The 14,867-nt window shown below is 47.8% G+C and overlaps 1 protein-coding gene across 1 annotated transcript; it reads right to left on the reverse strand.

Moving 5' to 3' along the window:
* Nucleotides 1-159: 159 nt before the first annotated feature.
* On the reverse strand, nt 160-1,846 carry ATP5MF (ATP synthase membrane subunit f). The gene is made up of 4 exons (XM_080354234.1): nt 1,807-1,846; nt 1,617-1,724; nt 676-792; nt 160-318 (listed from the first exon to the last, which is right to left on the reverse strand). The coding sequence occupies exons 1-4, from the start codon at nt 1,820-1,822 to the stop codon at nt 290-292; spliced, it is 270 nt and encodes an 89-aa protein (XP_080210360.1). The 5' UTR covers nt 1,823-1,846; the 3' UTR covers nt 160-289.
* Between the last annotated feature and the right edge of the window lie 13,021 nt (nt 1,847-14,867).

Raw genomic sequence — 14,867 nt, forward strand, 5'->3', positions numbered from 1 at the left:
TTATCAAGCAGTTAAAGAGGAATCAATGGGACCAGTTTCCCCAACTCACAACGATTTCCCAGCCAACCCTGAACTTATCCTCAAGGGGGGAAACTCCTAAGAAAGCCTCACTTGCAGAGTACAATTAACTGTACAATTAAGTCAGTTATGACAGTGTCAGTAAGTGTAAAGTGTGCACACTTTATTATTGGTCATAATAGTACAGGTTTTAACGTGAATAGTTCTGACATCATCTGTCAGGGCAACTGTTCCATTAGCTGGGTCTGCTCAAGAGCTGCACCTTCACGCTTCAGTGGTACCTCCTGTGGCGGTCGTGCTCTGTACCAAAGTAAAACAAGTTAATTTTACTGAGGTCACAAGCAAAAATCACCACACCTGAAAATACAGTAAAGAAAACACTCTAAAGAAGCCTGAATTTGTAGTTTTAAAGTACTGTCAGGTCAGACAGGGACAAGATCTAAGCTTCCTTCATCACCAGAAAAATCTCGGCCATCTGATAACGTACTACAAGCATTCGAGTTCTCTGTGGCTACAAGAACTCTGCTTGCCCACAGTCCTGGATTCAAGCAGCAACGATTAGCGCTGTCTTTCATTTTGTTTCTAAAAGCAGCAGCAGATTGTTTATATATCCTCCCAGCTGCACTATGCACATTCAGCCCTTCTGCTTTTACTTACTGATGTGACTGTAGCTCCAGATGTAGCTGATGACAACGTAACCAGCGAGTAACATGGAGATGCCACCGAGGCCGCCCTTCCTGACGTTGATGTATTTATTGTAGTATCTGTCATAACCTGGGGAGGAGAAAAGTTTTCACGATGGCCAGATAAGCTGCACATTTTTCCGTGTCAGAAAGAAGCAGCCCCATTTCACCAGACTCGAGGAAACTGTTTCTAAGGAAATATCTGAGAGGCTCAGATACAAAACTGAGAGATGACCTGTGTGGCAGGTGGGCAAGATGAGCTCAAGTTAATAACACTGAGCTTTAAATAAATGTTTTAAAAGCCATTTATGATTTTTCCCTGAACATTACTCTGACGTTCATGAACTCAAGCCATTTTAGAATTATCTATTTCTTTCATACAAATATATTTACATTATGCAGACACTGGCATTTTATCTCTTGAGTTTAAATCTACCTGAATGCCATATCTGTATTTACATCAAAGGACAGTGCTCAAAACTTCTGCCAAGTGATCCATCTATAAGAGCCCTGTGTTCCTTTTTACCATCTTTAGGGATCAATTACATTTTTTTTTTTCAATTTACTTATGATGTTGGGAAACCTTAAGATTTTCAGCAAGTAGGTTCTGGAGTCAGGAGTAAGGACACTGTATTTTCCTTTTTTAAAGACAGAATACTGAAAACAAACTTCTGCTGGATAAAGCCAATACCAGAAAACAAATTAACAGATGGGAGAACAAGCAGCTACAGGCGGCACCTTTTTGGGAAAGCAGAAAATCGCCCTGAAACAACCTTTGTACCCCTAGACCTCCCCCCGGCAGCCAAGGGCCGCTCCAGCAGCCGGAGATGCTCACGCCCCGATGTGTCCCGCTCCGACCGGAGAAGGGACTCGCCCCCCGGGCCCTCTCCGGCCCCGCCGCCCCTCAGCCCTCACCTCTCCGCACGGCCCTCACGATGCCGCCGGGGGTGTAGTCCCTCATGGCCAGCCATGTGGGCAGCTGGCCCAGCTTCACGTCCATCAGCTTCATGTCCTTGAGGGGAACTGCGGCAAAGAAAGAGAGAGAGACGGGCCGGTCAACGGGCGGGATGGCGGGGGCCGGGTCACCTTGTCCCCCCGCACTCACCCGGCGGCTGCGCCATCTTGCCGCTGCTGCTCTGCGCCGCCGCGGGGCACGCCGGGAAGGGACGCGCCGCTGAGGCTCACGGGAGGAAGGTCAGACGGGAACCCGGATGTGGGGCGGTGGGGAAGGGTTGGCGCCATGCTGGGCGGGTCGCGCCCCCTCCCCATTTTTCCCCAGGGCGGCCCCGCTGGGGAGCTGCTGGTCCTGGTGTCGCCTTGTCCCCGTCCTATGTCATCCCTGGGGAGGGGCGGTTCACCAGTGGGGGCTGCACACGCTGCCTCAGTTGCCACAGGTGCTGCGTTGTGTCCAGTCACTGCTGGCTTGGGCCCCTCAGGACAAGAAAGCCCTTGGGGTGCTGAGTGAGTTGAGAGAAGGGAACGGAGCTGGTGAGGGGCTGGAGCACAAGTGTGATGGGAGTGGCTGAGGGACCTGGGGGGTTCAGCTGGAGAACAGGAGCTGAGGGGAGACCTTCTGATCTCTGAACTGCCTGAAAGGAGCTTGGAGCCAGGGGGGTCGGGCTCTGCTCCCCAGGAACAAGCGCCAGGAGCAGAGGAAACGGCCTCAAGTTGCACCAGGGGAGGTTGAGGTTGGATGTGGGGAACAATTTCTTCCCCAAAGGGCTGTGGGGCATTGGAACAGGCTGCCCAGGGCAGTGCTGGAGTCACCGTCCCTGGAGTAGTGAACAGATGGAGATGAGGTTCTCAGGACATGAGTCAGTGCCAGGGGTGGGAGAACAGTTGGACTTGATGATCTTGAGGGTCTTTTCCAACCAAAATGATTCTATGCTTATTTTTTTCATTCACTTTTGATAGATGAGGCGTTTTGGTGGCAGGGAGAATGAATCTTTGGGTATACCCGTGGCCTGGTCTCTAAACCTTTTCCTTCAGTCTGATAATCTGACACAGTCTCAGGAGACTCAGAGTTTGCTGAAATTTTCTAGCAGGGCTACTAAATGTGTGTTTTAACTCTGTTGAATGTTGTGATACCTGTTGGTCAGGACCAGCAAGGGATAACACACTAATGGTTGTTTCAGACTGTTCATGTCAGGTAATATATTAATATAATATAATATAATATAATATAATATAATATAATATAATATAATATAATATAATATAATATAATATACTTTTCCAACCCAAATGAGTCTGTGATTCTGGGGCCGGGGGCCCTGCCAGCACGGCAGCCTGTGGGGCTGGAGCAGCCTGGGGGGTTTTCCCTCCCTGTCCCACTCCCACAAGCCTCCTCAGTGCTCAGGACCCTCGTCAGGAGATGCTGGCCCGGTGACACTGGATGGCTCGTGCGGGGTGTCCTGCGCTGTCCAGGCCCTGCCCACACCTGGCACCATCCCCGCTGCCAGGTGTCCGGTGCCAGCGCTTGCCAGGGCTGCGGAGGTGAAGACTCTGAAAAGAACTGAGAGAAAAATTCACAAGTCTTTCATCAGCATCATCACAAGGCTCATCAGTCCGCTGGGGGCTGCTGTCCCACGTGTGGACCATTTCCAGTGTGCTCTGAAGACACTGCAACTCTTTAACACTGTGAATATGCATTCACAGACAGTACACGCTGCAACATACATTTAAATTTGTGAGCTTATATTGTAATGTAAGAAGTGAGGGCTTCTCAGACCTCTTCCAGGGGTCACCTGCCCTCTCCTGTTGTCTTCTCAAGTGGCTTCCAGGCAAGAGGAGGATTGTTAGGCTGTATTTTTCACAGGGATTAGGTGGCAGATGAATAACGTATTGTGTGGGCCCATTTCAGTGCCCACTTGGGGTTTCTCCTTGTGGAAATATACTGTGTTTTATTACAGCTCCTCTGTATGGATGGCAAAGGCAAAAGGAGAGGCTGGGCCTTGGTATGTGGTGGAAATAAACCTGCGTAACCAGAGCGGTGAAAGAGGTCATGTGCACATAAAGACAACTTCTGCCTTCCTGCAATAGGAAAGAGCCACCCAGATTTCTTTCAGGTTCCATTTCTGGGGGTTTAGCACCCGCAGGCCCCCAGAAGTGCCACCCTGGGCAGGTAGAACACCTGCAGGGCTGGCTGTGGTGGGACAAGGTGGCTTACAGGGGACAGGACTCCAGGAGGTGTCACTCGCACTTAGCAGAACGCAGCTGCGGGGAAGATGCTCTCCAGCAGCCTGACCTCTAGAGGCTTTAAATCCTGTCATTCAGGTTCATAAAACAGTGTCGGGTTTTGTTGTTGTTGATGGTGCTGAATCTGGAAAGCGAAGTGATGCAGCAGTAACGCGGGAGCAGCCATCGGCTTCCGACAGCTCGGCCAGGACCCCGGTTTCCCTGGAAATTAAATCTCCATCCCATAGCGGGCTGTTCGAATGGATCGGAGGTGATAAAGATGAAATCAAGGATGCTGAAGGGGGCCCACAGGGCAACAGAAACACTAATCTCTACAGCTTTTACTTCTCTTATGTCCCAGTCTTGTTCCACACTCCTTCCTCCAGCCACTGCAGGATTCCTGTGTTATAAACGATCAGGTTTGTGTTACCTGGTATTAAATGAGTCGAGGCACAGGGACCTCTGTTGTCTCCAGATACGGTACCTGGAACGCGTCTTACTCAGAGGCTGCTCTCCATGTACAGCTTCACCCTCTATTTTACTGACATTAATTTATTTACATTGAACAGTGCTCTCTCATAACATGAAAAGCAGAAGGAATAGATTACTGCCTGCTTTTTGTTTTGTTCCTTTGTTTGTTTGTTTTTTCTTCTTATTAACAGAAAGTAGGATCACGAAAGCATAGTGCACCTGATCGCTTGGGGAGAGGGTTCCAAATTTAGTCCCTGTTAAATGGGTTTAAAATCGCCTTATTAAATTAGCGTTTGTTTTATTATTGGACTTTGCCAGTAACTGTCATTTTATTGCTGAAGTATCCCCTGATGAACTGCAGTGTGGCCTTTTTACAGCACTTGCATAGAAACGTGCTTCAAACTTCCCTCATTCTTGCAAGGCAACCTGTTGTTTTAAACAGGATTACTCATGCAAGGCAGATTAATTCACCACCAGGAAAAAAGCCAGCGGCAGGTGCCTTTTTTTAAGGAGTTCCCTGCAAAGCAGAAGAGCACGTGGAGTCGCTCAGACTTCTTATAGCAAGGGCTGGGGAGATTTAATTTGTTAAGGTAGGAATGAGAGGGCATAACAAGGATAAATCTCCATTGCAATAGAGACAGCAGTGACCTAAACCTTGACCTGGTAGTGTAAGAGAAGAACAGTTCTGTTGTTTTTGTGCCATCTTAATCCTGAACCCAGCAGGATGAGTTAAACGGTCCCGATGTGCTGGAGGTTTTGCAGGACACATTTCCTCCCTTTGCCTGCTGCTGGCCAAAATTCAGCGTCTTGTTGGGCTGGTGGAGAAATGATGAAGAAAGGTATTTCTGATGTTTCTGTTCGCTTCCAAGCGTCCTCACCGCCCGTCCTTCCTGAGTGCAGAAGCCATCGTGCGTCTGAACGCCGGTTTTCCTTGCTGCAGACCTGCTCCAGGCAGCAGCGTGACCCCAAATCCCTGTTTCTTGTGTTCAGTCCAGGTTTTCTATCAATGATTGTTCAGGCTGTTTGAAGTTTCCGTTCCCCGCCTGTTTCCATCCTCTGTCTTTCTGTCTCCTCTTCCACCTGAACTGTATTGTCCATCCACACGTAACCTTCTTTTCATATCCTGCCCAAAACTGTCCTCCCAGAGCCTTCAGGTACTTGAGCAATTTTGCATTGTGGGTGGAAATACATTTAATATCTCCTTCAGCTACTCGAAATAAAAGAATGCAGTTAAACCTACCAGTTTCAAGAAGGTTTAACCCAACCTATAAAAATAAAAGCCTAATGGAGTGTTGCCCTGAGGTTTTCATCTTACTGAAGCCTCCTCTAGAAAACGCTGTGAAGTTTATAAGTAATGGCATGGAAATAATAGGGAGTGCATCATTCAGAACACCCCGAGTATTTTGCAAGAGATGTTGATAGATAGAAGTTTCCTTTTTCCGGTAGCGGCTGTAACACATAACATTGCAGCTTTTGGTCTGAAGGTTTTGTTATGGACTGAAAAGTTAAATAATGCTCTTCATTGAAGGTGCTGAAAAGAAGGAAAAAGCATCACACAACCTCCTTCCAACTGTAGCATCTTAGAGGCTGGGCTCATTTTGTCATTCTCTGTGCCACCCTTTGAAGACTTGGGGTCTCACCGAGGCCTGGGGTGGGTGACACTACGGTGATGTGCAGACACGACATCCGTCGGTGTGTAAAGCAGCACAGAGCGGCCTTCAAGAAGGTCAAGAGACGAGGATTTACCTAACTGATCATGACAAAGCACCCACTGCTTTTAATAAAGGCTCAAACCTGCCCAAGTGGACAGATAAGGTTCTGAAACGTGTGGCTTGGCGTAAGATGCTTCTTGGCTCCTAAACACTTATTTCAATCTGATGTTTTCCCACCAGCACAAGTTGAGCGGCCACAGACATCGAGGAGAAAGAAATCATGAGCTACCAGCACTTGCAGAAGTTCAATGGAGAGGTGGATATTGTATCAACCGGTAATTTGGGAGAAAAGTTATGGTCCCAGGTAGCTGGATCCAATCTGTGATTTTTTGCTTGTGTGAGCAGCTGGATGTGCTGAGAGCAGTGCAGCTGCCCTGTGTAGGTCTCAACCTCATTCATCCAAAAAATGTGCTCATAAGTGGAAACCAGACTCCCGAGCTGAATCGGATGAGAAAGGGGAGCGGACTTTGGAATCTCTTCCACGACCAGACTTCCTCAGGAAAGCGTTGAAGTGCCTTGCAGAGATGATAATAATACCTGGGGATGGACCCAGCAAAAGCAGTTGAGAGAATTAACCTCTGATTGTAAGCAGATGGCTCGCTCTGTGTTATTGCACAGCCGTTTTCCTTAGTCAACCTCAAAACACTTTACAAAGGAGATCGCTTACCAATGATTAGTGGTTTAGCATGTACACAGTTCTGCTCTCCTCCACACCACTTGAGTATCGGTGCATTTTCGTGCTGCTCTGATAAAATGCGTAAGGTAATGTTATGATTATCTTTTCAAGCAGAGAAATTTGAGCCCCGTGTTTAGGACGGGGGAGGGGGAATTCCTCCCTCCTGGTCCCATCCTGCTTGGCCTTTCCTTGTGCCTGGTGTCAGTTGCAAAAGTACCTTATTTTGTAGGTTTTTGATCAGCCTGCTGGTTAGCTAAATATATACCTGTGGGGAGATAATTACACCCTATCAGTAGTAAAGTGCAGTAAAATAATTTACGTTAATTTAAAACACTTGCAAAACCAAAGCAGGAATTTTCTCTAAGCTAAACGTGCTGCAGCAACAGCTGTACCTGAGACTGCCTGCTTCCCTTAGACAAACAGAAAATAAAACCAAGGACCAGCAAAAACCAGTTTCTTCATACTAAAATGTGGTAAGACACGTACCCACTGGGAAAGCCATGGTAGTATCAGTCCAGACGGGCAGATTTGAACATGTTTTCCAGCTGTGGAAGCAGATCTGCATTCCCAAGCTGGGGAAGGTCAATGTGGTGGATCCCATCTTATCAGTGTGTCCATTTGGGATGTTATCACTTGCACAGCCCTGTGAAGATGCCCGTTGCTGTTGCTTTCTGCAGGTCACTTAACCTGTGATACTGAGAAAACACAGAATCACTGAATCATTTTGGTTGGAAAAGACCCTCAAGATCACAGAGTCCAACCGTTCCCAACCCCAGCACTGCCCCATGTCCCTGAGAACCTCATCTGTGTCTGCTCAACCCCTCCAGGGATGGTGACTCCAGCACTGCCCTGGGCAGCCTGTTCCAATGCCCCACAGCCCTTTGGGGAAGAAATTGTTCCAAGATCCAACTTCAACCTCCCCTGGCGCAACTTGAAGCTGTTTCCTCTCATTCTGTCACTTGTTCCTTGGGAGAAGAGACCAACCCTCTCCATGCTCCAACCTCCTTTCATCAGACTGAGGGAAGTGCTCAGGAGCCAAGAAGCACTAACTACTCTTTCGTTTGGACCTCATTTTTTTCACCAGTGGGTGAGCTCGGTATCTTCTTAGAAGACCGAAAAGACTCAGGAGGTTTGTGGGGCTGGGATGGGGGAGCCACAGCTCAGCCCCCACCAGCACTTTGTCTCTCCCTACATATATAACCCAGGCTTTCCAGTTTGGGAATCGCACACCCAAGGATTCAGATTGTACCTCTTGCTCCAACCAGTAGATCACCATTGCAGGATTCAGGGCTATGTTTGATTAGTTAGTGAGTGATTTGGTAAAACACCTGCTCCTCCATTTGTTCTCCTTTTTCCCCGTGTTTCTCCGTGGTGCAGTGTGGATGCATACATGTTTATTCACATCATCCTCCCCCAGCACGCAACTGACTTTTTATTGTCATACTTCACTCACAAACGAGCGATGCTTTGCACCCCCTCCCCAACTTTGCCCCGGATCAAATTCAAGCTTTTTGCAAGGTAGCGAAAGTGGGATAACAGCTCCATCTAATCAGGCTTGCCCAGCGGCCATGGTATCCTATATACTTGGCAAGAAAAGAGCTTAAAGCCAGGGTGAGAAAGACATTTCCCTCTAAAGATCAGCGAAGAGTCGGGTGAGATTTCAGCCCCGCGCCTCTGACGTTCGAGCAGCACCCATGGGCTCCCCCTTTGCTCATCCTGTCCTGCCCCGCAGCGTGAACGGGGGGGACCGCAGGGACAGGGATGGGGCAGCCAAGCTGCAGCAGGAAGTATAAATATATTTTATTTCAGGGTGACCTTTAACAGGTGTGGATTTACTGATGGGGAGGGGAGAGGGAAGTACGCGAGGGATTAAGGGGACTTTACCCTCCCTCCACTTTAAGCACCAGCTTGCACAGCATTCCGGTGCTGTGAGATGCAATTTTGTGGCTGTGTCGCTTTATATCTTCTGCTTCCCTCGGTTCTCGTCAGGGTCGTGGCTGCCCCTGGTCTTTAACAGTGCTGGGGATTCAGGAAATGGAATATTTCTTGCAGAGACAAGACATGCTGTGCTGCTGGGTTTATCAGATATAAACCTGGGGTGTGAGGCAGGGGAGAAAAATCATCCTCTTTTCTGCAAAAATTAGGATTTAACCTATAGTGGAAGTGCAGAATTCAGGCAAACACAAGGTGTGTAGTGCATTCCCCGGATGACTTTGCCTGGAGATCTTCCTTTCTTGTCCCAGCGCTGCCGTGTGTTGCTGAGCAGCTGCTCCCCTCGAACCCAGTGTCTGCTGCATTTCGGTGATGGATTAAGGCAACTCTCCATTTTCCTTATTCCTCTCCGAGGGGAGTTGTTGAGTTTAATTAATTACATTTCGTAAAACATGATGAGATTCTTGGATGATGAATGCTACACAAATGTAGAGTACTTTTTAATGAGCACCGCGTGACGGCTGCAACAAAATGCTTGTTTAATCAAACCGATCTGAGCTGCAAAAAAATCCTCACCCTGCTGCTATCAAACGGAACTGTTGCCAAGCGCTTTGTCTTTCAAGGGCTATTTGTTTTGAGGGTCCCAAGGCGTTTTTCAAAACTTTTACCAAAATAAAAAGGCAAGGAGTATATGTATGCATCGGTCTTTTATAAATCTTTCCCTTTATGTATGTGGTCTAGATTACCTAACAATACCGCTCTGCAATAGGGAAGGGAAGGGTGAGTTAGCGGTGTGGCTGGATGTCCCGGCTGCCTGGCAGGGGTCTGTACACCTGCTCTGGTTTGCCTGGCCACGTCAGGCACCAGAGTTCTGGCACCGTATATTTTGTGTTTTACAAGTTTCCTGCAGCTGTGGGTGCCTGAAATCAGCCTGGCTGCAGCTTCTCTGGCCCTCCCTCCCGAGGAAACGAGGTTAAAATGAAGTCTGGGTATGTCTGTCTGTGTTATGCACCATGATGTAAGCCTACTCGCAGAACTAAAGGTAGTTTCCGTAATGAAAATTGCAGCCTGCTGTAATTGCAAGCAGAGCGCTGTTTCTTCTGCTGAGATTCGGTCAAGGAAGAATAAAAGAAAGCTATTTCTTGAGCTAAAAGAACTGCCTTGGGCTGCATGGTGGCTAGCGCTTGAGCCATGCGCTTCCTCCAGAAGGCTGCTTCTGTTATGGGAATGCTGAAGTTCTAAATCACCAACGAACAGAGGAGAGATACGACTTGAAGAAGCACTAAAGCAGAGGCTGGAAGAAGCAGCTGATAGATTTCCATCCCATGGTGACACAACCCAGCCCTTGGGATCCAAAGGTGCTCTCTGCAGAGACTGGAACGGTTGGAGCCCCCGGTACTTCATCTGCGCGACCATTTCCTTCAAGTTGCTGCTTTGCAAAATTGGCCTCTTTTGGACTTTTTATAATCTCTGCTTCTTTTGGTCAGCTGGAGTTTTCTTTAAAGGGGAGAAGAAGAGGAGGAGAACGGCCTCTGCAGATATTGCCTGGCTGTGCTGGGAAGGAAAAAGAAGGCAGAAGAAATGAGCTGTTGAACCCATGGTGAGATGAGAAGGATGAGTGAGACATTTTAGGGAATAACCAACCAATCAACCAATCTCCCAAGCAATTTGTCTTTCCTCATTATAAAGCAACACCACAGTGGGAGAAATGTAGGGCCATTCTTCACAAGATTTATTGCCCTGTAGCATCTGCGTGAGAAAACTCTAAGTGCTGAGTAGAGCAGGAAATTGGAAGTAGATTGCACAACCTGCAATTCAACAAAGTTTTTGGACCTTCTGTGCAAGGAGAGTGCTGGAGTTTCAAAGCTGCCTCTTGCTTGTAAAGCTCTCCCAGTCCTGGGAGGATAATCCATGTAGGTTTGGCTGGAGCTGATGGAGGCTTTGTCATTTTTATGGTTGGACTCGATCTTAAGGGTCTCTTCTAACACGAATGATTCTGTGATTTAGTGGTCTAGATAATAAGAGCATCCCAGAGTGCTGCTCTAACCAATACAGAGGAAAATACCTCCCAGTGCTGTGATGCATCCAAGTGTGTGTAAGATTAGAGAACCAAACACGCTTGGAGTTTACGGGACCTCTGACAAGAGAGGGGTGCCTGCTTTTCCTGCCTTCGAACGTATCTCTGTACAGCCCTCTGTATGTACAGCATTTTCTCAGAAACCAGCCTCAGGGACAATTATACATTAATAGCTACTTCTTTCAGAAGCAGCCAGCCCTGCTCCTGAGAAACAGCTATTTTCAGGCAGTCTTGTTCCTGAGGAACTGCTATTTTTAGTGAGTTCTATTTCTGAGAAAAAAAAAAATATGAAAAAAAAAGAGAAGAAGCGATTTCTGTATCCCTCCACCACGGCCCAGACCCACTGCCGGTGGTTGACTTGCATTTTGCAATAAACATTTCCTCTTCACGTCTCAGTAGCCTGAAGAAAGCGGTTCTCCAGCCATTACAGAAAGCAGCAATTTGAGCTGGGGCTAATTACGCAGGGAGGGCTTGTGGGATGCAAAGCCGTGCTCACATACTATAGATTCCATTAGAACGAGCGGGAGATGTAATGGGGCTCTCCGGGGAGATGCAGGACTTTTAGATGCCTAATTTGGAAGTCCGTTCTGGTATCCATTTTCAACATCCCAAGAGAAATGATTAATCCTGTACTCCGGGTTTCTCTGAATCAGTTTGTAACTGTAGTAAATATGGGCTGAATGTGGTAACGTCATTGATGCGATGGGTAAGAGCAGCTCGGGTTTTGTGGCCGTTAACTCGCTGTGCACAGTCATCTGGCAGAGATTTCAACTCAGGACTCTGCAGCTGAGATAAAAGAGGGTCCGTCAGAGCTGAGGAATGTGATGTTTTGCAATGTAAGGCTATAATATGCTGAAGGCCCCGTAAAGGCACCCCAGCAATGCTGTGTTCTCATTCCTGCAACATCCCAACAGCATGGACCTGGAGATCTTCCATATGTTCTTGTGGCTGTGGCTTTTCAAGGGGCATTTGGTAGATGCAACCACATGAAAATTCCGGTAATACCTTATCCTCAGATTTAATGCAAATATTCGTGTCCTGACACAGGGGTGAAGTGATTCTCACCATGCTGAAGCTGTCCTGAATTTCAGCAGAGCCCATGCAAAGTTTATCTCGGGTGTGTTATGATTACTTCCCTGCAGCTACTTCTGCCTCCAGCAGGTGTGTGGCTGAAGGTGCAGGTTTGGATGACAGTGGCAGCAGCATAGAACATACACTTGAACCATGTCTTGGCAGGTTTGTATATAGAATCATACAACCCTAGAATCATTTTGGTTGGAAAAGACCCTCAAGATCATCGAGTCCAACCATAACCCACCCCTGGCACTGCCCCATGTCCCTAAGAACCTCATCTGTTCAACCCCTCCAGGGATGGTGACTCCAGCACTGCCCTGGGCAGCCTGTTCCAATGCCCCACAGCCCTTTAATGCAGAAATTGTTCCCAATATCCAAGGCTGTTTCCTCTCATCCTTGTTGCTTGCTATATCCTATACTAGTAGGTCTTTCCTTGGCAGGGTGTTGCTATCTGGATTCAACAGAATCAGCAGTTTTACTCTTTGAACAGAGTCACGGTAATATTGAAAACAAATCCGCCCATCTTTGTTCTGACACCGTTTGCTCAGGGGCTGCTCTCCAAAGGCTCCGGGTGTGTGTGTGGTCTGAAGGTCACTTTTTCTCGGAGAGAGGCTCTTCTTTGCTGTCTGATTGAGACGGGGAGGCTGTTAGTGGTTCAGCGTTGTAAGCAGTTTCCCTCTGCTCTTGTGCAGGCAATACTGATGAACTCGGTCCCTAAGTGAAAATTAGTTATCTTGGGTTTAACCCTCTGCAAGAGAGGAACTTGTTTCTGTTTGTCCTACAAAACCAGACACCCCTCCTGCCCTTCTTTTTTAAAAAATATTCCTCGTATCCTCCCATCTCCAGGAAAACTCATTATCTTTGGACAGTTTCTTGAAACCCAATTGCCTTTGTATTCTGGTCAGAAGCAGAGCATCGCTCAAAGTGCGAGCGAGTCGTGGCTGCTTTTATCACAATGAGAGCCCATCACTGGCGCTTTTCCCTTTTTACTGCTTCACTAGAGAAAGGCAGGCGAAAAATGGGACAGAAATCTAGGAAATGAAGGGTAATTTACAGTTCACAAAGGAGCGGTAAAAATTAATTAGCTGTCTGAGGATCCATTCCAACCTGGGCCGTGGAGCTGGTGCCAGCTCTTTGCATCGCATGAACTGTCTGTGCGGCACTGGGCTGCGGAGGTCGGGCTTGTGCTGTGCAATTTAGGCTCTTTGCTGAGGCAAAAGAGCTTTGGGGCATGCAAAATGTGTACGCGCACCTAATTTGGTGTGTCGAGGAGACATGATGGTGCATATAACTCAGGTCATTACATGCTCAACTGGCTACTTCTGACGCTCACTATTAGTTGTCACAGTAACTGCTCCTGTACATTACGGACGCAGTTATCCACATAATTTAACACTGAGCACCTTTGAAAATCCAGGCCTAATTCCTCCTCCTTTTCCATGTCGGTGTCTGCATGAATGAAACACACAGCACACCATGTCCATATGGTCCAATTCCAAAAGGGGACAGAGTCCCGGAGGGACCGGAGAGGTGACAAGATGCTGGCCCAGCTGGGCAATGGGCCGGTTCGGTCCTGCTGCGGGATGCAGGAACGGAGCAGCTCCAGCATCCCGCCAGTCGTGTTGCCAGCCCTCCAGTCAAGCCTGCGATCCCCACCTGGAGAAAGAACTTCACAAATCAGAAATGTCCTAAATTGGATCCTTTTTTGGTGCATAATTTTCAAAACTGTAATTTCCATTTGAGAACTATTTGTCCTGATCCTGAGCGTCAGCTGAACTCATTTTTTTCCCCTGTAGTTTAATTTAGGCAGCAGATGCCATCAGAATGTTAATGCCTTCTTAATTCTCACCTACATGCTTTTATTCTTATTAATTTGTTATCTGGGGCTTTAATATTCTATTTTTTTTCCTACTTTGATCAGTTGAAATAATTTGATGGCAGCATTTCAACAGGGCTTGCAACGGGAAAGTGTGTAATGGTGCATCACCAATGTATGTTGCTGTGTATCCTGCAGCGTGCTCAGCTGTTGAACTGCGAGAGCATGAATCATGTGATGTTTTTAGGTGATTATAGATGAGGCCTCACTTATCCCTGCTGTGAATAACGAGAAAGGGAACAAGTTTTAAGGCTGTTTTCCATGGTTCAGGATTTTGCTCAGTGCAATCTAAGGGGTGCCAGTCCAGCAGTGCAATCCCAGCCCGTGAAAATGGATCAGCATCAATGTGGCCAGCAGGACCACGGCAGTGACCGTCACCCTGTCCTGGGCACTGCTGAGGCCAAACCTTGAATCCTGGGGTCAGTTTTGGGTCCCTCACGACAAGAAAGACCTTGAGGTGCTGGAGCGAGTTGAGAGAAGGGAACGGAGCTGGCGAGGGGCTGGAGCACAAGTGTGATGGAGCGGCTGAGGGACCTGGGGGGTTCAGCTGGAGAACAGGAGCTGAGGGGAGACCTTCTGATCTCTGAACTGCCTGAAAGGAGCTTGGAGCCAGGGGGGTCGGGCTCTGCTCCCCAGGAACAAGCGCCAGGACCAGAGGAAACGGCCTCAAGTTGTGCCAGGGGAGGTTGAGGTTGGATCTGGGGAACAATTTCTTCCCCAAAGGGCTGTGGGGCATTGGAACAGGCTGCCCAGGGCAGTGCTGGAGTCACCATCCCTGGAGGGTTGAACAGACATATAGATAAAGCTCTTAGGGACATGGTTTAGTGCTAGATTTAGGTTATGGTTGGACACAATGATCTTAAGGGTCTCTTCTAACCAAAATGATTCTATGATTCTGTGCATGGGGATATAACAGACTGTTATGAATAACTGAGAGTTTTTGCACAGGGTCTGTACTCCAAGCCAGACAAACTCTAGCCAGTACTATGTGTTCAGAAGTTTGAGTTGTGTTTGTTGGAGCACACTGATTCCATATCAGATCTTGCTTGTGTCCAGGCAGCCTGAAGGGCGACTGAAATGGTAACGTGCTTGGGAAAGAAAATCTCCGCATTCAGACCAAAGGCTGCATAAGGCAGGGGCTGGGTAACAGCTGCATCCAGCAGTGTGGTGG

This window comes from Nesoenas mayeri (assembly GCF_963082525.1).
Source record: "Nesoenas mayeri genome assembly, chromosome: 15".
In the NCBI taxonomy this organism is placed as follows: Eukaryota; Metazoa; Chordata; class Aves; order Columbiformes; family Columbidae; genus Nesoenas; species Nesoenas mayeri.